This window comes from Aedes aegypti, chromosome 3 (genome assembly GCF_002204515.2).
Source record: "Aedes aegypti strain LVP_AGWG chromosome 3, AaegL5.0 Primary Assembly, whole genome shotgun sequence".
Classification (NCBI taxonomy): domain Eukaryota; kingdom Metazoa; phylum Arthropoda; class Insecta; order Diptera; family Culicidae; genus Aedes; species Aedes aegypti.
The window spans coordinates 336984330-337009067 of NC_035109.1; the positions used below are offsets into that span (position 1 = coordinate 336984330).

Below are 24738 nucleotides of genomic sequence, written 5' to 3' on the forward strand. Positions count from 1 at the left end.
GATTTTTTTCAGCGACAGCGACGAAAAATTGCCGAGATTCCGTCGTTGTGCCGCTGTAACCACTTTTATATGATACTATCTAGACCAACGTGATGAAAATCACAGCAAAACCGCGCCTCCGTGGCTTGGCTCATAAAATTGTGCATGCAGCTATACATCAGCGAAATCGCGGCGATTGTTTGTCGCTGTCGCCGTAAAAAATCGTCTTGATTTGGGGGAGACTTGAATCAGCTTACTTTGTTTGCTGAAGACACAGGCCTCTCAGCAAAAGGCAGAAAGATGCGTTTCATCTGTGATAGATTGCAAAAAAGATTGGATATTTTAACTTTATACTTGCAAAAATTAAAGATTTCTCCTAATGTTTCCAAAACTCAAGTAATAATATTCCTACATAAATCAAAAGCACTTAATTTGAAACCTTTAAGTAGACATGTTGGCACGATGAGAGGTGTTCCAATAAATTGGTCAGATGAAGTTAAGTATCTAGGGCTCATGCTAGATAAAAAATTATCTTTCAAAAATCAAATTGAGGGCATTCAAGCCAAATGTAACAAATATAAAAATGCCTTTATCCGCTCATTAACGGAAAATCAAAACTTGGTCTTAAGAACAAGCTTTTGATCCTCAAACAATTTTTCAGGCCATCCATCTTGTATGTTGTACCTATGGACTAGCTGTTGTAATATATGAAAAAAGCTCTTTAGAGGATTCGAAATATAATTTTGATAATGACTATGAGCACTTTTAAAGTTTAATATATTTAGGTTAAGTTAACTGAAAGCGTTTTTTTCTCTTCTAAGCAGGTGAAATCAACGCACCTGTAATAGTTCTGAACTGCTGCGGTAAAAAAATTGTTACAAAACGTTAAAAAAAAGCTTAATTTAGTTTTACCAAACTAAGATGATAATGTTGCCCAACCCAGAATACCTTCATATAAGAGATTAATATATTGTTTGAATTAAAACATTTATTCATAAATCAAAAAATAGCGACACGACTTCAAGGACCAACCTGAGAATTTGTCACGGCCCCCTAAGTTTGCGAAACCCTGTCCTAGAATCCCATCCCGGTCTCTTCTATGATGCGCTGGCTGCATGGCGATCATGCTGCTTCTTACCCAGCGACGAGTAGCATGCCAACAAAATCAACATCGTACAGCAACATCAACGCATTAAACCTTGTTTGCCAATCCACCACTTTGCCCCTTTCCTGCCAACCCGCCCGCCATCAAACGAGCAAGGATGCAATATCCTTTAAATCGGACCCGTGCACAAGGACGAGCCTCAGCCTGGCATGCAATTTCATTTCACGTTTTGCCGTCGCTTCGAAAGGTCGTCGGTTTACACAGTGGTAACTTTTGTCGAGTTCGAGTCGATGTTTTATCGAGGTTCTGAAGTAGTTTTATAGGAAGTGATACATCCCAATCGTGAGATTACCGTTGGTTTTTCTCCACTATATCGACTTAACAAACTTACAATAAATCTCAAGAAAAAAAATACAAAATCAGTGAACCACAGCGAGTGAGAGACCCTTCAAGGGCAAGGCATTAAATTCGAAAACCGTCTAATTGATTGCTTTGTCAATAAGCTAGGGCGTACAGATTGCCATTTGTCCCTTCTGGCTTTGATCCGGAAAATAGAAAAAAAAAACCTATCATCGAATTAGCAACAATAATAGATTCACTTCAAGAGTTCGCAAGGGAAGTCCGGAAGACGAAATAGGAAACCGCATGCCCTCCAATCCGGTCAGAAGAAGATACCTTAAGAGAGTGAAATAGTGAGAGTGAATCAGGAAAGGGCCCGGTGACAAAATCCCCAGGTAGAGGAAACGATGATGACAACGGCGACGACGGCGATGATGATGGACTGGGACATTGACATGTAAGTATCGAGGATTATTGTTTATTTTGATTTCCGCGCGGTGTGTTGTATCAATTAAGTGAAGTGTGTGATTTCTTGTTTGGATTAGGGAAGCGAAAAGGTAAACAAATCGGGAGACAAGTAGGGGCGAAGCAACACCGAAACGAAGATATCGGCAGCTGTGATTTGTCGCAGCGTAATTTGCAATTGAAACTAAGTGAATTTAGTTCAATACTTGGATGGGAAGGGCCAATTTTAGACGGAATTAATACTCAATTATTTGCAAAATGCACAATAAGATTTTGAACAAGGCAGATTCAATTAGTAAAGATCAAGCAATTCTTAATGATTTCGCCAAACAAAATTTGTGTAGGTAGATGGAGCATCAATGCGAATATAACTTGGAGAAAACGAACGCTACACTGCCCTTCTACGCTTACTTAACCCATATTCTATGAAAGCCTTATGGACCGTGTGACAAAAGAAGCGTAAGACAGTACAGTGCCTACACAATAATATATTATTACAAATCATAAATATCTCTATAACAACTAATAATATGAGAGTCTATACAATCTCTTTTCAATTATTATTTTACTAAAATGGAAATTTTAAAAATAACTTCTTTCAATGCTAAAAAGTGGCACTTTTCAGTACTGTTTTGGTAGGCGTCAACCTAATATTCCTGTCTCTTAATGATACATTCGATATTTGATTGTATATTCATTGTGCAATCCGGATCCGATAAAAACTGGTGATTCTGGTATGAGCAACTGTATGAAAATGGTTTGCAATAAAAAAATGCAAACATGCTACCATCAAAATTTGTTAAACTACTGTATCAATACACATGGAGGTATGCCCATGTGGGGTCTCTTGTTCGTGCTTTTAGTTATAATCCAGTTAAACAGAGTTTTTTGTTATTGCAAAAATTATTTATTCAATTTGTTGCAAAACTCTATTTTTCAGCACTCCTTGTATTTTTCCAATTCGGCGAGCCTCGTTGACTGTATATAAATAAATAATAAATGTAGAGTAAGGTGGGGCAAAAGTTCGACCTTAGTGTATAATCAAAGTTTCCAGGAAAACAATAGCAGTTAAAACAAAACAAATACTAAACAGTGAACCTTCAACATTTTGGCTATAATTTTGCTGAACAAACTTGTGTCAAAATATTTACCCATTTTTAGTTATAACAGTTTCAAAATTTATTGTCTTATTCGAACTTTTGCCCCGCCGGTGGGGCAAGAGTTCGAATCTAGTGTGGGGCAAAAGTTGGCTGGCTAAAATACAAAATATTGATCCTTTTATGACAGGCATACTTTACACCAGCCGTAAACATAAGTTTGCCGAAAAATACACACTAAGTTTTCATCAAAAAATTGCCCAAAACCGGGTTAATTGTAATATACTCGAAAATAGCAGTTTTTCGCAAAACTAAGTGGAAATGTAAAATTTTGGTGACAGTTTTCACACGATCAGACAAATTTAAATAAATTTGAAGATACTATGTGGATTTTAGGCAATTTGCAAATTTTTCCGTGATTTTATACATGGGTCGAACTTTTGCCCCGCTGATTCGAACTTTTGCCCCACTATGGGCCAAAAATTGTTTTCAAGCATTTATGCAAAAACTAATACACCTCTAAGCAACCTTATGATAGGCCTAGAAACGTCCTTACATAAAATATTGAAAATGATTTTATCTTCAATTGGTTCCATGCAACGAAAGTTTGACTAAAAATTACAATATTTACGTCAAAAAACAACAAACAGCCGTATCTTTTCCAAATCTCAATCGATTTTTATGATATTTGGAGTAAAAGTCTCTTTCTTGAATAGCATTCGAACCACCATGACATTTATAAGATTTGTTTTGAATTGAGCTAGAAATCTTATAAAGAAACTCTAACCCCACTCGAACTTTTGCCCCACTTTACTCTACCCGTGCTGAAAAAATAACTTTTTAGTCTTGATTTGTAGTAACCACTTTAAAAAATCATGTTTTTTTTATATTCCTAATGTATAAAATATTGCCCTCAATATGTATTTTGTTTCAGTAACAGATGAAGAGAATGTTCTCAGCTTTCGCTAGGTGGGAGCAACCTTTTTTACTAAATTTTCAAAGAATCATGTGCTTGTTATACTCTTTTTCAAGAATTTTGACCTTGTGATAGCTTGGAATTTCGTAGATTTTTTTTTTTTTAATTCTTGAATCATATTTCATCATCAAAATTGATAAATTTCGTTTAAATATCTAATGTAGTCTGCTTATATGAAATAATGATATTAAATCCTGAAATTATGTATCATTTTTATAAAATTAAATTAATTAGAATTCTTCAAGCATTTTTGCTTCCAGATACTTCATAGTGAGTTTATAAAGTATATTTGACTATGACTCTAACTAACTAACACCATGATCAGGAATCTATCGATAATTTATCAAAAATATTCCAGAATCTCGTATGATATAAACCTTCGTTAAACAGTGCTGTTCGGAATAATAGCAATGCATGTCGATTTTCGTAAAAAAAACGCTCAAATTTGGCTTGCTCTAGTTGTATTTCCTTTGAAGCAATCGAGCTAAAATCTCTTTCCCAGAACTCTAAATATGTTCATTTTTGCATCCTCAAAATTACTAACTTATTTCCACCTGTCGAAAAGTGAGATACAAGGTAAAAATGTTCAAAATAAATATTTTTCAACCTTCGGGTTGCGCGCTGTTGTACTTTGTGCAACAGCAGTGATTTATATGCGATCATTTTACAATAAAAATAACTATCGACACCAAGCGAAAATGTATTCCTTAAGAATTCTCTTAAGAACAATACTAAACAGTTTTTGTTTACAGTATGACCCTTTATAGAGTAGTAGTAGACTAGATTTGGAATCGTTATATCTCAAAATCCAAATAATTTCAAAACATGTCTTCGGTAAAGTTATCCTGTAGGTGGAGCGCTACTTCATTTGATGCGGAGTTTGACAACTAGGTGGCACTGGAGTGCATGACACTTTTACTTTCGATTTTCAGATATCTCAAGAGCTTGTCTATTTAGAATGATGGTGTTTTCGATAAAGCGATTTGAAATTTCGCCACCTTGTTCTGTAGATATCTCAGGAGCCTGACCATTTCTTCAGCTAAGTTGTAGCTCGAGGACTGTCATTATTCTTGGCAAGAGATTCAAGATTTTACCACTGACATCTTCGCAAAGCTTTGCAAAGTTGTTCAGTAGCTCAAGGGTTATCATTATTCTAGTCAATCTCCAATTCCAATATCTAAATAATGATAGCCTTTTATTTCATGTTCATTGACGTTCATTGAGCCAAATATTTCATGTTCATTGACGTCACTTGGTGGCAAAATTTAGAAAAGTGCTATTTGGTTACTTGCGATGTACGAAAACACGCAAAAATCTCAAGTGAAAAATAGTTGTAGGGCAAGTCATTTCGTAAAGCGTCATTTCTCGATATTGAAAACTTTCTTCATAAAAGTATTTGGAACCTATTGAGTGTGTGTGTGTGTATAAAGATGAAGAATGTGTCAAGAAGAAGAAAAAGAAGACGTTTGGAGTCACATAGCCCTCTATCCATCATATAACTAAATACTTCAGGGTAATAGAGTCATTGATGAAACTTCCTCTAAGTAAAAGGATACTCGTGGATACTAATGACACTATCGACATTTACAACAACTAATGATGTATTTTGAATCCTACTAGGTTTCATCTGCCACCAGCTGCCACCCGAATAAATACACGGACCCCAAAAATGATTGATTTTTGCATTTAAATGGTTGTAACTGCTTTTCCTTGGTCTTTAGAAACCTAGTGTCTTCTAGAGAATGATTCATTTTGACTGTTTACACAATTTTGTAGAACATTGTTGTTACCGGAAACTTCGCATTTTCAAAATATAAGAGAAAAACTAGTTTTGGGGGTTGTTCATAAAATACTCCCGTATTTTGGAAATGCGGCTGAATACACACTAGGTGACTTTGGCAAAGTTGTTTGTATTTGAATTATCTACAATTTTGCCAAAGACATCATATTTAAAGATCGTCATTTCAAAAAAAATATTTTCGCAGCGCCGCCCGTGGCAAAGTTGCGAACTAACATTTACCGTCAATATATGCGCTATATTTTTAAAAAATTTTCGTCCGAAGACACCATTCCGAAAAAACCACGTTTAAAGGTGCTACAGAATTAAGTTCACGATTTCGGCCGATCGAAATACTGTGCGTCCCTTTCCTCGTACTTTGTAGTTGTATATCTCTCACTTGCTTCTATCTTCCATTCTAAATCTCTAACTATTCGTCCATAGCAAACGCTAGAACCAGAGACGGACAAGAAACCGTTTCAATAACGCTTCCATTCTTCCACGCGCATGCCTTTCCTTACATAGGCAGTCTGCTAACCACAAAAGCAAACCTCTCTGCCATGCTTTTCCCCCAATCATGAACTGGCTTAGATGCAGTGGTATATACGGTCTACGTGGGAGCCAGTATAATGCATCATCAATTCCTCCCCCTTTCCCCACATTGGTCTGCATTCTGACGTGGCAGGCACCATTGTCGCTAAAAATAGAAGATCACCAGCACTTATACACTGAGAATGCCTGTTAGTCCCAAGCAGTCATTCAGTTGGTTCCTTGTGTAAGTGCAGCTGATCTGGCGATACTGGAGTAGCATCCACGGGCGGCCCATCAAGCTCAAGCTCAATTTGCAAATATTTATTTACTTCCAAACAAGAATTAGACCAATTCTCCAAAAATGAATGATGTTTGAATAAATATCGAGTTATGGAGAGAAATTTACCTCTCACGTGACATCGACTAGTGGAGATATCGAGTTACAGAAATATCGACTTATGGAGAGCACAATGTATGGAAATTTGAAGGGACCGAAAAATCTATCGAGTGGAAAGTCGACTGTACCTTTTTTATTTTTTTAAAGCTTCTTCTGATTACCAATTGTTGGTATAAGAAGTTATTTTTTACTAATGTTCTGAAAATATGAAAATTTAATTTTTCTCTGGAAAATGTTTTATTTTTCGTGCATCTAACAGAAATAAAAACAGATATCAGATTATTTTAAAACCACCATTTGGTGCTCTTCTTCTATGATAGGTTGGTAGAAGAAGAATATAAATAGTACGAATTTTTGTATCATACATTGTATGTTACAAAAAAGGCAATTTTCCAAACATTTTTCAAAAATACAAAATTGTTTCTCATAAAAGCCAAAATTCATAAAACCATTCATTATCTTGTTGGATGGCTCGAGAGGGTGCTTTAGTGGGAGGTTCGAGGTTCGACATTATGTTTACGTACTCAATTAACTTTCACCTTATGGTGATTATAAAACGAAGCCAAACTTTGAATTTTCAAGTGCACATGACTGGAGAATCTGATAACAGTTCGTGTTGAAAATCAATCAAATTGCTTGCTTGCTGGATGTGACCCATGAGATAAAATTTCAACGTGGAGCGCCATGCATTCGTTAAACTTTAGAAGAACAATACGTACACTCCCGTGCAAAAGTTTGGGTTCACCCCCTCAAAAACATACAAAAGTGATATGTCCATATCTCTGTGATTACACGTCCAATTGAAACTCTCTAAGCCGCATTCGAAAGGCAAAGAGTTACTCTGACTTCGTATGTATTTTTCCAAAAACATTTTTTGAACTTTGTATACTAAATTTTTACTTAAACTTGTGACATTTTTCAAAAAACACACTGAAAACTCATATCTAATTTCCTCAGCATTAGGTCGACCAAAATTTTAAATCAAAGTGTCATTAGAATCGTAATCTTATATTCTTTGAGGAGACCCCACGAAATTTTGGCGGAAAAATCTGGAAAGTATTCAAAATCAATGAAACAGTCAGTCAAGTCATCGTGCAAAAGTTTGGGTTCACCCCTCATAATGATGCAAATCGTGCAAAAGTTTGGGTTCACCTGAGCCGCTCACACAACAATTTTGTCAATATCTCCGCCATTTTTCAACCGATTTTAATAGTTTAAAGTTTTTTTGAGCGCAAATAATGGCGCGTACATGATTGGTTTGAGATTTCACAGATTTGAGTAAGTTCAGGTGAACCCAAACTTTTGCACGATACACCATACTGAGGGGTGAACCCAAACTTTTGCACGATGACTTGACTGACTGTTTCATTGATTTTGAATACTTTTCAGATTTTTCCGCCAAAATTTCGTAAGGTTACCTCAAAGAATATAAGATTACGATTCTAATGAAACCTTGTTTTAAAATTTTGGTTGATCCAATGCTGAGGAAATTAGGTTTGTTTTTACAGTGTGTTATTTAAAAAATGTCATAACTTTAAGTAAAAATTTAGTATACAAAGTTCAAAGAATGTTTTTGGAAAAATACATACGAAGTCAGAATAACTCTTTGTCTTTCGTATGCGGCTTAGAAAGTTACAATTGGACGTGTAATTACAGAGATATGGACTGAACACTTTTGCATGTTTTTCAGGGGGTGAACCCAAACTTATGCACGGGAGTGTATATGGTACCGACTTTGGAACGTGTCCCAAAAACCTAATTATTGCTAATCCCAAGTTCAGGTTCAACATTACTAAAACTCCATTTCTTCTTTCTCAGCTTCAACCTGGACATCGACGAGCACGCCCTGGACTACAACATCAGGTCCATCATATCCGACGACTCCATTTTCAGCACGTTGCTCCAATCGACGGGCAACATTACCGACAATGAGCAAACATCCTTCTCTTCTGCGTCGTCCTCGAGTTCGTCCTCATCATGCGAGTCGGAATCCACATCATCGCAACCCATTATATCACCACAACTGGATTCACTTCTGCAGCTTCATCCGTCAACAATGATGACGACGACAACGACGGTCCTGAAACCGCACAAATGCACGTAAGTTTTTGCCATCCAACCAGAACTAGGAATTGGTTGTTGAATCATATATAGTTTCTTCCATGTGTGTCATAAAGGATTAGGAAATTACTTACAAACGATTTACAGTTGATACATACCAACCATTATTAGTACAGTCGGGGTTTGAGCTGTGCACAGTGGTCCTGTTTTTTTTTAAAAAGCTTGGATAAGCCAGTGTTTTTTATGCTGAGACTCTCAAACCCTATTTGTTATACAGCACTTTTCATCATCAAAACTTGTAAGATATTAATGATTTGTAATTTTTCCTTGAATTTTTAAAATCTGGGCCACTTTGCGGTGGCTGGCTGACTGAGCTGACGGGAATGAGTGATGTAATTATTTGCTTTGTAGCCGATTCTCCCAAGGATTAACTTTTCAATAGGGCTATGAACTCATGGTTTCCGCAAACCATCCAGTTGAAACAGGGTAACGAATCAAAAATTCACAAGGGCGACGAAAGGGCGATTGCGTATACCTACGCTCAGCACTTCAGTATGCCACCGCAAACTCAAATAGTCTCCCGGAGGAATTTCAATCAATAGTTGGGGAATAACTTTGGCGAAACAATGGGAAATCGATTTCCGCCGGAAAGTTTTCTTCTGGTTCATTAAAATTTTATCCGATTGATGGAAAATGAGCAAACAGAGCCGCCCAGATTGAAAGCTAAGCAAACTGGAGGACGATTTGTTTGAGGGCCCAAAAGAAGCCCAAGTTTTCTTGGGAGGAAAGAAAGTTTACTTAGTAGGGGGTTTTGTTGAGAGAAGGTAAGAAACTCACAAAAGATCGGTAGATGTTTGTTCGATTTCGTAAAGGCGAAAGATGTGGTCGAATGTCCGGCAAGAAATGGAAACAATGTAAACTACTTTCCTTGAAACTTAATTAAGACAATGGATTGGTAGTTCAGGAAACGATGAAATAGTTTCGAGACAATTGGAGAGCTTGATGTACCTCTATGAAATCAAATGAATGTTGTTCGTTCATAGACATTTTCTGCAGTACTCTTTGATCTCTTTTTACGCTCGTTTTACTGCCGAGAAGCGCAATTCAGTCCCATCTGCATTTTCGTCCAAATTGAGATGAGTTCAGTTTTCAATATATCTTCCAACGCATCAGCTGCACTAATGAGATAATATGCTTTGTTCGAAAAAAATAGGAAAAAAAACAACAAGTCTAATTGTCCCATAATGAAAAGAAACTGATAAAAAACAAAATCGAATCCAAATCGAATCGTAAAATATGTAAAAATATGAAAGAGTAAAAAGTAAAATTTGTAAAAATATGAAATTGCACTGCTTATATCACATAAAATGCAAAGAAAAACAATTCTATTCATGCTTTCCCTTTTCATTTTTATATTCACTTCATTTTTTTCATGCTTTTGCATCATCCTCCACGCAATCAAACACCTCCAGGTGTAAATTTTCTTTTTCAAGTTGTAGCAAATTTGCCAGCACATTGCTCCGGAAAGGTTTCCCTTTTTGCGCTGCTCTTACCGAATTGTACCTAATTAAAATTTCCCTCTTCCATTCATGGCGTTAAATTGAGCGAGCGAAATTCTTTTCATTTTTTTGCCCGGCGCTCAGCTGAGAGGTTCTTTGGATTCAATATTTAATTTTCATCTTATTTTATCGGTGATTTTGGAATGGGGGGCTTAAAGGAAAAAGTTTTCGGAAGCCTACAAACCATCCGGTGCTCGAACATAAATAAAGAAAATGTTATGCGCTAAATTGCAAGATAATGAAACAACAACAGTCGTCGCGACCCGAGATTTGGTTCAGACGGTAGAAGGAGGAGGCTTACCGTTCTCTGTTCCCGACCAGAATCAGGTAACAAGATTATAACACGTTTAAAACAACAACAGTTAATAACCGCAGTTAATATAATTTTATTATAAGGATGACTATGTTTGGAACTTGTTATACATATGTTTGGTAACAGATTTAATAGTTTTTTTTACATTGCATAGGGTGATTTTATTGTAGATAACATCCAATGTTATGAACAGTAACATAACTTGCTATTGTACTGTTCATAACATTGGATGTATCAACCTTGTAACAGATTTTATTTGGTGGAAATTTTGTTACATTTTTCATTATTTTAACAAATAATGGTACATGTTTTAAAACTGCTAGCGATATAAAAAAAATAATATCAGAACAACACATTATGTTATAATCTTGGTAATTCCGTCTGGTCGTGTTTCTTCACCGAACCCGAGGGATCCGAACCAGCCTTACGAGTTGCAATCCTAAATAAATGTTTCCATAGGCAGACAGAAACCGCGGAAACCGCACCGTTGCTGATTGGCTCTATTTGTTCTGCGAAGCTAATTTTTGCCCGGCCCCTTCCTGTAAACTGTCTACATTTTACAGTCTTTCACAGTGTGGAGTGATTTTGAGTTGTGTGGGTTTAAGCATGGTCTCCGGCAAAATATCGAACGAAGTTCTCATGCCGGAAGCATTAAGTTTTAGAGTTTATCTTTGATCGTGAACAAAACTGTTCAGTTTTATTCTATAATTAATGGTTAATAACTTTTGATGATTTTGCAAATGGCTAAATTCCTGAAAGTATGCATTGATCGTATGGAACAAACGAAATGTAAATGATGTTTATTATTCATGAATAGCGATGAAGTCTTTTGAAATACTTTAGAAATAAAAAAAAATCCGACCATTTAAAGCGTAACGTGACTCTAAGGTTAAGATACGTCGAAGCCAAACCTTGAATTGTCAAGAGTACAAATCTAGAGAACCAGACAACCGTTTGTGCTGAAATTTTAGGTCACTGGTCACTAGCCGATGGTGACCAATCGAACAAATTCTCAAAGCGAAAGGTTGTCAGGTTCTCCAGATTTGTGCTCTTGAAAATTAGAGATTTTGCTTCGATGCATCTTCACTTTAAGCGCATTTTATAGCCATGAAATTTAGGGAAAAAATAATTTATTTGCTTGTTTCAACTGTTAACTATTGACTACTTCATATCCAGTGAAAACTAGATAAATGATATCTGATATCAAAAGAGCCTATATTACATAATATCAGCTCTGGTCTGAATGTAGTATGACTTTTATTTTTATGCAAATATTTTTTGCCAATTTTGCTTCACTGTTCTGCACTGTCTCTGTTCTGTCTCATATTTCAAACACCTTCATTCAAAATCCAAAAAACATGAATACAAAAAAATAGCAAATAAATTTATCTGAACTAGTTTAACTAATGTAAAGAATCATTGCAATTTTCAGGGTCTAGGGTAGCTATAAAGTTGTTTAAATTGGGTTGCAATCGAAAGACATTTTTCGAAAATTTGATTACACAAATCTGCAAATATTTCAACAAAATTTTCGTACAAAACTGAATATTTGAATTTTGAGTATGTTCGGTATTTGAAACAAAACGGTATAGTAAATTATCGATTTTATCATGCGATATTAAAACGAGCAATGATAAAATCGAGGAACTACTGTATTTATATTTTTATGATAAATAAAAGCTCTGATTTGAAGAGTTTTAACAGAATTCGTATAACAAGCCCAGTTTTGATAGGACGTTTTCATTGACATTCGACAGTCTTTGTCTCCAGCATGTACAACACGAGTGTTCAAACGAACGTGTGAAAGAAAAATGTCAATTGAATGCAGCTGATCGCGATGGCATCACAAGAAAACGTAACGGTTTTGTTTATTTCTATCATTTTCCGTAATCAGAGCTGCTTTCATTGTATGTGTGTCACATTCGACATAACAAAGAAAAATAAACTATTCTTTAGTTAATGATTGGAAAATTGTGAAATATGTGCAAAATTAATGATTTATGAATATTTCATCGTGTCAGACTACATTCATTCCACAGTTTTTGTGTTTCTCGCTCGTGCTGTGTGTGAGAAATGGCGGTAGCGTATGAGTACTGAGAAATCATTTGACTACTGACCATGGAAGCAAAGCAACCGTCACAGAAAATATCGGATGTTTACAGCACTGTACAAGCCTGACTATTTTTTTAAGACAAAGGTTTTTGATTTTCAAGTCTACGCCCTTATGCCAGTCAAATTTAAGCTGATTCTATTTAGAGTATCGATTCAGTTTTGTGTTGTTAGACTATTTACAAGATTAAGGAAATCATAAATCACCTAAAGAGCATATTACCATTGCAGACAACACCCCCCCCCCCTGACTTTTCATGCTTTATGATGAGCTTGTTGAGGTTTCTCACAAGGAAAGCACGTGGCACGCACCTGGTTCATAGGCATCTCGTCCCAGAACTTGTAAATGAGGTCCATAGTGCTCACTTGATGTTCGCTCTGCTTGGCCATCATGTACGACCATGCATGAAAGTTCAGGATATTACGGTCCGGGGAGCTGGGAGGCCACAAGTCTTATAAAGAGATCCCGAAGTGCCAGAACCATCACCTTCTCCAGAACCTCGGTCTGGATTCCCACGCTTGGATACGGCCCCTCAGAACATTATCGACGCTGCGCTCTGGAACAGCGGAATGTTTATAAGGGACGGGAGGATGCTGGCGAACGTTGGTGCCCACAGCCGATCATTTCTGGCTGTTGCAAAACAAAAAGTTTCTCATCGGAAAACATTAACTCCTGACCTGCATGCCGCGAAAGTATCAGTTTGGCTATGTCCAGCCTCTTTTTCGTTGTAGCCACCATTACTCCGTGAACCTTGCGTTTCTTGTACGGCTTGTATTTCAGGTCCTTCGTCATGATGGTGTGAGCAATCCCGATCGATACATCCAAATCAGCAGCGGTCTTCCGGATTAAGCGGTTCATTTTTCGGAGAACCCGCTCCCTTACCACTTTGATGGCTGCTAACGTCCTCGCTGAACGTGGCCACCAATATCTTACATGGTCCTCGAGCCTGTCTCCCAGTTCCGACGGATGGTGGTATACATGAAATTCCGCTTCACCACGTGGGATTTCAACCACCGGAATATGTCATTGGGTCACTCACCTCTAGCAAACAATTTTACTACGACATCATGAAGCTCTTCTTTCTACGACATCGTGCGCGGTAAACAAACAACAAATGACAGCAAGTCGACATCATGAGCGTCGGTAAGCCTATGGACTGATGCACGAGTTCACTAATTTGACGTTTGAGCGGTGCCGAATTCACTCGTTTCCAGGGTCACGTAAATAACACGGCACCGCTCAAACGTCAAAGAGTGAACTCGTGCATAAGTCCATGAACCGATGCACGAGTTCACCAACTTGACGTTTGAGCGGTGCCGAATTCACTCGTTGCCATGGTCAAGCAAATAACACGGCACCGCTTAAACGTCAAATAGTGAACTCGTACATTGGTTCATGGATCAATGCACGAGTTCATTATTTGACTTTTGAGCGGTGCCGTGTTATTTATGTGACCATGGTAACGAGTGAATATGGCACCGCTCAAACGTCAAATTAGTGAACTCGTGCATCGGTCCATGGTCCATTGGATGTCATTTTATGTAAACACGGCACACGGAATTTAGAGCAGTCGACAAGAAAAGAAGACCATGGCTAAGAGCATTGGATGAACTATCCAGCTTTTAAAGAGCGGTAATGACCGCCAAAAGCTAGCTTACTTTCTGGTACACGCAGCGAACTGGACGATCGAAATTCATACATTTTGCCTTATGAAAGATGGAACGATTATCGCAATACGAACGCTTTATGTATCGTTTTAGCATCACTCCACATCAAGGCGTCGATAGGCGCGGGTTGTACGAGCCTATCGATCGCAAGGTCCTTGGTTCGATTCCAGTTTGCTGCGAAAACTATTTTTGTTTTCAAATTTCGGTGTCATAAGGCAAATTTATTAATTTCAATCCGATTCCTTGTGGCGAATTTTCATAAGGGTTTCCTATGTTTATCGATAGTCCATTTGCCTGAATGTAGGGATCCAACAGTTTGACGTTTGGTTTAGGTCCGTTCAATTGAATTATCCACCTGTGTACTAAATTCACTCGGTCCAAGAATTGTGACACTTTAGCGGGTCACGCTTCTCAATGCTTCGGACTCGCTCAAGTGTCAAAATTATTGGACTGACTAAATTTAGTGCACCGGTGGATAAGTCCATATCAAACGAATCAAGTCATACGTCAAACCAATAGATCCCTACATAAAGTGGGCCAATTTTTGGTGATATTACCGCTCGTAAAAAGCTGGAAAGTGCATCCAATAAGCTTATCTGATTGAAACTTGAATATCTAGTGATGAATACGAAAAAAAAGTGCAAAAAAATCAGCAAAGAAAAATGTGCTACGAGTAAAAAGCTGTATGTGATCTTAGATTGATTTAAATCTGATAACTACAGTCAATTTTCCATAAATTACTGATCATCATAAATATCTAAGGGATGATTCCCTCGCCCTTTTTGTATGGAAAATTTAAATTTATTGTATGGACCGTAACACTACGAAGGACCCCATCTCTCCTCCTGCGGCGTTATGAATTATTTGAACGATCCCTAACATGGAGAAACACAGACAAATTTGCCTTGCTTTGATTTACCAAGTGGTCAATCGGTTCTTATAAATGTATTCGAATCCTCTGAGCAGAATCTCAATAGAGAAATTTAAAAGTAGATGGAGTACCGTGTACCTTTTAATTCCGCTCCTAAATGTTTATCTTTGACAGATACGCGTATTTCGATTACCACTTGCATACGGAGAAATATTTTTACCTAATTTTTGAGTTTACTTTACCCAAAATTGAGTATATCGATTATAGTTTCAACCCAAAATCTCTCGGTTTTCTCTTTCTCCCACACGAATGTTGTCAAAAATAGAGAGAGCTTCATCTACCCAATGGGGGTACTTTGGCCCAATAAGCCAAATTTGGGTAAATGCAACTTTTCTTATGTTTGGGTCCAAAGAACTCAATTTTGCGTTAAAAAAAAACCAGAATTGAGTATATTTTTCTAATGGAATTAAAGCCAAACTACCTAGTGGGGACCTTGGAAATTTAGCCAAAATTGAGTTATTGGGCTCAACTACGGAATTGCGTTGAAACAACCCAAAATTGAATTGAATTCCGTCTCCGTGCAGTCTTTTTCAGTGTCAGCTACTCGTATCCACTCATCGGTTACTATAAGCAACTTACAGCATGCGGAACACATCACACAACTATTCAAACCCCGCTCATGGGCCGTACAAATTCTTCCCGAGAGCCGTACAAAACCATTGCGAGAATTGCGAACCGAGCATTTCGAATATTACAAATGTCAAACGAAAATTGTAGAACCTCTATTTTTGTCCATTAAGCATAATTCTAATTTACAACTAGTACGGCAGTCAAAAAACTAATCCATGATCATCCAGTGGTTATTCATAACGTATTCTTGAAGCTTGCCACATTGTTTTAATTATTCTGGTTTTAGTTTGCTGTAAAAATCTTGGCTCAATGTCACCCCGCATAACGGTACTTCAACTGAGTCGTATTAAGATTGTACTACAGATGTAGAATCTGAAACTAGTAGACTATGTCATTGAGAAATTCAGAGCAATTTGATGGTGGCACGGATATATCATTTTGCCAACTTCCGAAGCAGAACTAAAAACTACTATTTTTCAGCACCGCTATGAAACAGTTACATGTATTTTTCAGTGTTATTTTTTTGTTGGTGGGTAAAGTAGGCCGTTGTGTTGTTCTTTCTTTTGATAAAAAGTAGGCTCATAATAATAGTTTATGTAAAAATCGAGTTCTGCAACGAGCTACGTACAACACTTTTTGCAATTTCTCATCGTAGTAGGCTGTTTTTCATCACGCCAATCTGTCATGATGCGGCCTACTTTCCTGCACTGAAGTATGTAGTGAGGGAATTGTCATTAAGCAACTGAAACCAGTGCTGTAATGATTCATTACGCAACGCTTTCTCATTACGCAACTATTTTGAGTTGCGTAATGAATTATTACACAACATTTTTTCAGAAATTGTAAAATAATGGTGAAAGCATTCCGATACAACTCTCATCAGAAATTATATCGGAATGCATTCACCATTATTTTACAATTTCTAAAATATTGTTGAAACTCATAACAGTTTCGTAATGAGAAAGCGTTGCGTAATGAATCATTACAGCACTGCTTTCAGTTGCGTAATGACTATTACCGCACTGCATACTTCAGTGCAGGAAAATAGGCCGTTTCATGACAGATTGGTGTGATGAAATACAGCTTATTACGATGAGAAATTGCAAAAAAGGAATTTGAGGGTTTGTTCAAACAATAAATTGAGGAAAATAAAAATTAAAATGTAGGAGCCAGACTATCAGGTGTTTATTGAGGTATAATGTTTCAAACCTGTTCTTTATAAATTAAGTTCAGTATTTTTTGGGCAAGATACTTGAAATAGGGTATTATATTCATTTTTTCACATTTCTATTCGCACTTTTTGAAAACTTGCTGCTACTATAGACCGCAACGAATCCCGTTCCTATTAAATGAAAACCGTGCCGAATTGTGACGCGTCGTTGTTTGCTAACGAGAACATAGCCCCAGCAGTAGCCAACCAGGGAATCGCGAGAAGGGTTCCATTTGACGTTTGAATAAAACAAATGGAAGCTGCTGTATAATAGAGACCTGGGACCGGCTGTGTCGAAAATAATAATCATCATTCCGCGTGGTTAAACATTCATCCAATATTTAAATCACTGTACGATTCTGACTGAGGTCGAGGAAGGGGGTCGTCATTGGAAAAATGAACAATTATTTGTGGCGATTGGAAATCAAGTGTAGTGGAAAATTGAGGAAAGTCGGACTCAAATTAATTATTTCTATTGCATATTTAGTTTCGTTTCCTAAGCTCAGCAGTGCAATACTCGATTTATGAGTTTGAATTGCAATTTAACCACCTTATGGGTCGCGAAACATTATTTTAAGATAATTGCAGGGCTGGTATTATTTCTAAATATTCCTCCAGCAATTTGCCCAAGAGCTTGTCCTGAAATATACCTCCAGTAATTTATCAAACAATCCTCAGATATATAGATAATAGGCTCCAAGTAATCCTTAGGCAGTCCAATGCTGATACCTTCCACAGGGATTACTCTTAAATTTCTCACAGGGATTCTCCCAGGATTTCTTTTATAGAATCTTCTAATAATTTCTCCAGTTGTTACTCTCTAGGATATCTTTCAAAAATTTCTACGGGTACTCTTCCTGAAAAATACAAACAAGTTTTTTCTAAGTTTAGTGAGATTCGTTCGAATCTTTGTCTTACGAACAAGCTTTTGATCTTCAAACAAATTTTCAGGTCGGCCATGTTGTATGCTGTACCAATATGGACTAGCTTATGACAAAGCTCTACAGAAGATTCAAAATCAAATTTGGAAGACTACTATGAAGCTCCCTCCTGGTATAGTACTAATGCGATGTATCGCAAAAAAAAAAAAAACAAAAAGGTTGGGCAGGCCTGGTGTAGATTTTGATATGAATGAAAAACGATTTTTCCAAGGTATCAATCTATATCCATTACACTCCCAACAAAATAAAAATCATAATCATGTAATCTAGCAAAATCATCCTACTCGCAATCCCCATGAGAGGTGTGGTCCTTCCTCACACCCAAAATCCAGCCATCACACCAGTAAAAAAGGCGTTACCATACAAACCGCGGCGAAGGGTGAAATCAACCCGACGGATGATGCTGATGATGATATACGAATTAAGGCACAACTCAATTGAGCCATCACTTTTTCTCTCCCTCTCATTTTGCGCTCGTTCACATGTATAGTCGTTGTTCCGTTCTGATTCCGTGTATGCGCCGTGAATCGATTAATGGCGAATCCTTATCCAACTTCATTCTCCTCATTCTGCGAAGTTTTCCTCGCCAAGTAGGGTAAAGTGGTCCAGTATGCCAGTTCAGCGATTTGTATTGTTCTCTTATTATAAGATTCACATTTTAGGGTATTCAAAATGGTAACTGCACATATAACCCTGATAGAGTTTCGTTCTACTTCTTCGTAACCGCTATTATTCGTCGTATCAAACTTAAAATGTTTCACTACGGCAGATATTCAAACTTCTTCTTATTCTTCTTCTTGGCATTACGTTCTCACTGGGACAGAGCCTGCTTCTCAGCTTAGTGTTCTTATGAGCACTTCCACAGTTATTGATCGTATAGGTTTTGTTCTCGGTTTCGCGCGTGTTTTCGTCGACGAAGATTTTTTTTCCCTGTTTTCGAGCGTCTTGTTGGGTTCGTGAAGCCCAAGCAGGATGGTTCGTTGTTGCGTCGTCGGATAGGTTTTGTTCTCGGTTTCGCGCGTGTTTTCGTCAACGGAGAACTTTTTTTTTCCTTGTTTACGCGCGTTTTTCTGTTCGCACTGTGTGAGTGCGAAGAGATATTTGTGTTCAGTCGAGGATGGATTACCAACTGGTGAGTTCGTTTCATGCTTATGATAACACATTTTTTCTTGAAAGCGTAACTTTTTTGTAATATTAAAACAAACTTTGTATGGTTCGTCACTATAAGTATCGGCATTATGCTCGTTTTAAACAATTTCAGAGATTTTTTTTCCTGTTTTGGAGCGTCGTCCGATAGATTTTGCTCGCGGTTTCGCGCGTGTTCTCGTCGCTGGAGATTTTTTCCCTGTTTTGGAGCGTCTTGCTGGGTAGTGCTTCGTAAAGCCCAAGCAGGACAGTTCGGTTTTGCGTCGTCCGATAGATTTTGCTCACGGTTTCGCGCGTGTATTTGTCGCCGGAGTTTTTTTTTTTTACATGTCGTTATTTTATACAATCCGATGACTCTGGAGAGATCGGTTTTGATTTTTACTGGCTATTGAGCAAAAATATTACTGCACAATCGACAAGCATTTCACTTAATACTATTTATACTATAAATAAACTATTGTTCTCTCTTTTGATTGCCGGCATTCAAAAGATTAAATTGAAAACACTTAAACAACAAATGTTTATGGTCTATCGCCAGCTTTCTAGGCGAATCCTGACAATATACCTTCCCCAACCTCCAACTCCGTAGCACTTATGAGGGTGTCGCTGAGTCGGTGGCCTCTCATTAAGTAAGTGCTACATCAACATTTCCTTCCCCTATCCCAAGTTACGGTAAAGATGGGCGTGGCCGGGAATAGTGATATTCATGCTTTTAGTATTCTTGTTTATGATTTGAACAAGGTATATTCCCCTGCCTTGTTCTTGAAAGTAGTCAGGATGAGATTATTAAAAAGAAACATGAATGTTGCTAGTATCCAATCTACAAAGTATACCGTAACTACGCTAACGCTAACGCTATGAGCACTTCCACAGTTAATGACTGAGAGCTTTCTTTGCCAAAATTGCCATTTTCGCATTTGTATATCGTGTGGCAGATACGGTGATACTCCATGCCCAGGGAAGTCAATAAAATTTTTCAATAGTTTTCACATGAAATGCACTGTGACTGAGATCGCCAACACTCTTGCAAGTGTGATGTACAAGCCAGATGTTGTTGCCTCGTTCTTACACTCAACGTCCGTAGCATCGCGTGTACTGCTGGATGGAACTCATGAAACCAACGAAGACATCTCTATTGGAGCCGAACAAGAACAATCGGTGCCTTTGCTCCCGCAATCATCTGCAAAAGAAAGTTTCTCACTGTATCTGACGAACTCAACGACCACGATAATTGTGCCACGGAGAACGATGTTAGTGTGATAGTATCGCGTTCTCTAGATGTACCGTTGCCGTAGTAATATTGAATATGAGCCTGAACCCAAAAGAAATCTGCTGTTATTTTTTGGTGTTTTAGAAAAGTACACCCGATTCTGTTTTTGCACGGATTTTTTTTACACGGCCGTGCAAAAAAAGTTTCCATACATTTTTTTCCGCCAAAACCTTATTTTTGCATGAAACGTCGAGAAATATTGTTACTTTTTTTGCACGGTTTTTGAAATTTTGAACGGAAAACTTTTTTTGCACGGTACGCATTCCCCGTGCAAAAACAGAATCGGGTGTATTGTATTATGCTATATAGAAGAAACGAAGAGTTTTGTGTGGAGACTGCAAGCACGTTGAAAAATTCGTTTCAATCTTAATTTTATCGTGCAATTTCAACCAAATTATATTTGAAATAAAAGTTTAGTCCTATTTTAAATGCTTGCTGGATAAGATCACAAAAAAGTATAATAAATCATACTTTTAATTTTACGGACACATCAATCAAATCAGTGTTTTATACAACTCTGGCGACCTATAGCTCAAAATTGTGACGTGCAGGAACATATCTGAGAACGGCATTAGATTCAGCTACCCCAAATCTTTTGGAGACACATAATTTAATCCTTGAGACACGAAAAAATGTCGTTTTTGTTCATCAAGTTCATCGTTGAAGCTTTCGATTGTTTAAATACAGCTTTACCTCGTTTTTTTTTGTTTTGTTTGTAGTTAGATTTGTACACCTGTCGCCATGAAATCTATTGCCACGGATGTCTCTGTATTTTAAAATATGCATGTTTTGTTGCAATGTTGCAATCTATACGTAATGTGTCTTTTTATATTAATATTCGAACTAGATGAATCTAAATGGCCTTTATTCATCAATTACAATTTCTGAAAAATGGTTGTATTTTGATTCATTACGCAACTCAAAACAGTTGCGTAATGAGAAAGCGTTGCAAAAATGGCAATTAAGGTAACGAAAGCTCTCAGTTAATAACTGTGGAAGTGCTCTTAGAACACTATGCTGAGTAGCCGGCTCTGTCCCAGTGGGGACGTTAATGCCAAGAAGAAGGAAGAAGGATATGGTGGCTTTGTCCAAACGTATTCTAACACATCTGAACAACATTATAAATAAATTGAGCATTTGTATAGGACGTTAAATTTGTATTTCAAGTGAATTTTGATAGGTATTGGGTAGAAGCACAGGTTTTGACCATATCAGTCGTAGCCATAGTGGATTATACACAGTTTTATATAGATAGTCGCGAGAAATATTTCGTTATTCAGTAGAACACATTCACATGATAGAGCTCCCATTAATTTACTCTTCTTAATTGATTCAAAAAATAAGAGAAGTAGGGTTAAAGCACCGGTTTTGGCCATAGCGCCAATTGTAGCCATAGTAGATTATACACCATTTTATACAGAAAATTAGCATATGTATCATTTCTGATTTAGTAGAAAACATTCACATGGTAGAACTACATTCATTTTGTCTTACAAATTGATTGAAAAACAAAAGGAAAACACAGTTTTTTTTTTATTTGACCACTCTCATAAAAATCAATGTGATTGACCGATTTGGGGACCAAAGTTAAGAATGTGGCTGAAACTGGTTCTGCTTGCCTACACTGACCAACGAGATTTTCATCGCAAAAATGCGGGTTATGCTCAGTTTTATTATTTTTCATACATTACAGGGATTTGGCGTATTCTTTGGCTGACCACCACCAGTGCTACTAACCCACTTCATTTTCTCTATAATTTCAACTTCCAAATTAGGTGTTCTGGACGGGGTGTTCCTAATTTGGAAATTCTCGTAAGAAATCGATGTGCCAATTTAGGAACCAAAGTTAAATATTTGTCTGAATCTTGTCTGGTGGCATGTATTGACCAACGAGATTTTCAATGTGAAAATAGGTTTTTGCTTAGTTCCGATATTTTTCAAACATAATTTAATCTGAACTATGTGCAAACTAGCAGGGTATAAATTGAAAAGTGTTCAGATTGAATGTGGTCAAACCAACCTACCGGAATCATTTGATAGATTCTTATCATTTGATGTGTAAACAGTTCCCTGTATGAAAAATAAATTGAGTCAATGTATTTTGACATCGTTGGGTACGTATATATCTTTCTGATTCAATGATAATACTTCCTCGGGCTGTTTAGTGAAATACCTGTCAGTACCGTAATCCGGGATAAAATTGTTCAAATTCTTAAATATTTGCAAGTTTTATATTTTTAAAATAAGTACTGACACCCATAGATCGTGACGGTATACTGTATTTTGCACTCTGAAAATTTTAAGATAAGATCTTGATGTTTTGAAGTTTACATGTACACGACGAAACTCGTGTCAAATGTACAAATTGATATTGAAACAGCAAAAAAAACACGTGCTCCGGTGGGTACCGAACCCACGACTCCCTATTCGCTAGATAGGCGATTCAACCTACAAGCTGCGGAGCCCCTTAGAGACCCCGACGCTCGAAGGCGATCTGAACTCGATTACCCTTTTTCTACAAAGTAATTGGTTTGCATGTCAAGAGGATGACCGATAGGCTTTGGTCTTAAATTTGAAGTTTTAAAATGTTATTATTCTTTCGGTTTTACCCTAGTAATGTTATGTAATTGGCCTTATTGGCTCTGCTAGTTTAAAAAAAAAATTGATAACCTAACAACTATTTACAAGACTAATTAAAAATTTGATAACCTGGGGGGGAACGAAGTCCCGGATGACCAGGTGGCCAGATTGGTGAGCCCTGAATCTATCGATCGAGTCACCAAAGCGCTCCTCTAGTGTTTTTATCTCGGCCCGACGGGGGACCTCGGTTGTTCTCATTCTCGTTGGACTGTTGAGGATCATCCGAAGGAACTTATTCTGGGTCCTCTGGAGCCTTAGATGGTGGGTTTTGGCGCAACTCTCCCAGATTGGTACGCCATATTCAATGACTGGAAGAATGACCTGTTTGTAAACAGCAAGCTTGTTCTTCAAAGACAGAGTTGACTTCCGGTTGACGAGTGAATATAGTGCTTTTAGCAAGATGTTGCTTTTGATTACCGTTTTGTCAACCTGCTGTCTGAAGAGAAGCTTGCTGTCTAACGTTAAACCAAGGTACCTAAAGGACGCCATTCACCGCTCATTTAACAGCATCTTAACATGTTAAATTCTGTCAAAAATCAGTCGTTTGATATTTTTCATAACTTTTTGCGCTAGACGCAAGATAAATCATTTGTTTTTGTAGGAAAATAGTTGAAATGTGAAAAATGTATAATGGTACCGAATGACATGTATGCCAATGATACAGGTTTCGGGTGCCATTCACCGCTCATCCTAAGTATGAGGCCCTTAGCGCAGCACTAGTTGGAATTAATTTACTTTCATTAGCTGGTTGTTATGTTTGTACTGTAGTACGACAAAATATTTAACATTAGCAGCTAAGAAGCATTTTTTGATCTGCCATAGTAAAATCATTGTTGTACTCATACTTATTGCCTTAAACAGCCTAAAATTATTTTTAGAGAAAATGTATAAGACAAAATCATATAAACTTCATTCTGATACAACCCTTCTTGGTATACCAATACATGCTAATAACTTCAATAGCGAAAATTTGTTCAGATTTTTCAAAATAACTCAATGAGCGGTGAATGGAGCATGAGCGGTGAATGGCGTCCTTACGGTAATCGCCTACATCAGACCATTCCACCGTTGATCCACCGAGGGAGATTTTATAATCCTCAGCCGGAACAAGTCTGGGGGATTTGGAATAGGGGAAGAGGATGACCTGGGTCTTCAACCGCATTGATACAAATCTTCCAGCTGTTCAAATAATCTGACAAGACATTCAGGCCTCTCTGGAGTCGGGATGTTAATGCTCTCGTGAATCTGCCGCTGTAGACGACTGAGGTGTCGTCAGCGAACAGTGATAGAGAGCCGCCTTCAGGGATCTGAGGTCCGAGGCGAACAGGAAAATCAGTGCCAGATGTTGAAAGAACTGGACACTCAATTGCTTGAGCTCCAAGTTCAGGATGTTGTCGAAACCTGGGGCCTTCATGTTTTTGGATGTTTTGAGATAGGCCAGCTATTCGTCAGCAGTGATCTCCAACTCCTCCGAGAAGTCGTTGGGAGATCGGTGTAGGTTAGCCGCATGTTCGGAAACAGCAGCTGCGTGTGAGCTAGGAATGTCTAGCCCTAGATTGTGGGAGCTGACGAAATGCCGACCTATTTCAGCAGCCTTCTCCTCGGGGGCTATCAAGCCGTTATCAGAGTCGGTGTTGTCTAATGGGATTAACGG

The 24738-nt window shown here is 37.6% G+C and overlaps 1 protein-coding gene across 1 annotated transcript in view; it reads left to right on the forward strand.

The window, feature by feature from the left end:
* Positions 1 to 1297: 1297 nt before the first annotated feature.
* The window catches only part of LOC5571209 (zinc finger protein 676), a 38791-nt gene continuing 15350 nt past the window's right edge, over positions 1298 to 24738 (forward strand). Inside the window, exons 1-2 of the mRNA XM_021853167.1 lie at positions 1298 to 1880; positions 8485 to 8766. Of these exons, the coding sequence (XP_021708859.1) occupies positions 1831 to 1880; positions 8485 to 8766 (332 nt within the window). The 5' untranslated portion in view covers positions 1298 to 1830. The remainder of the gene's footprint in view (positions 1881 to 8484; positions 8767 to 24738) is intronic.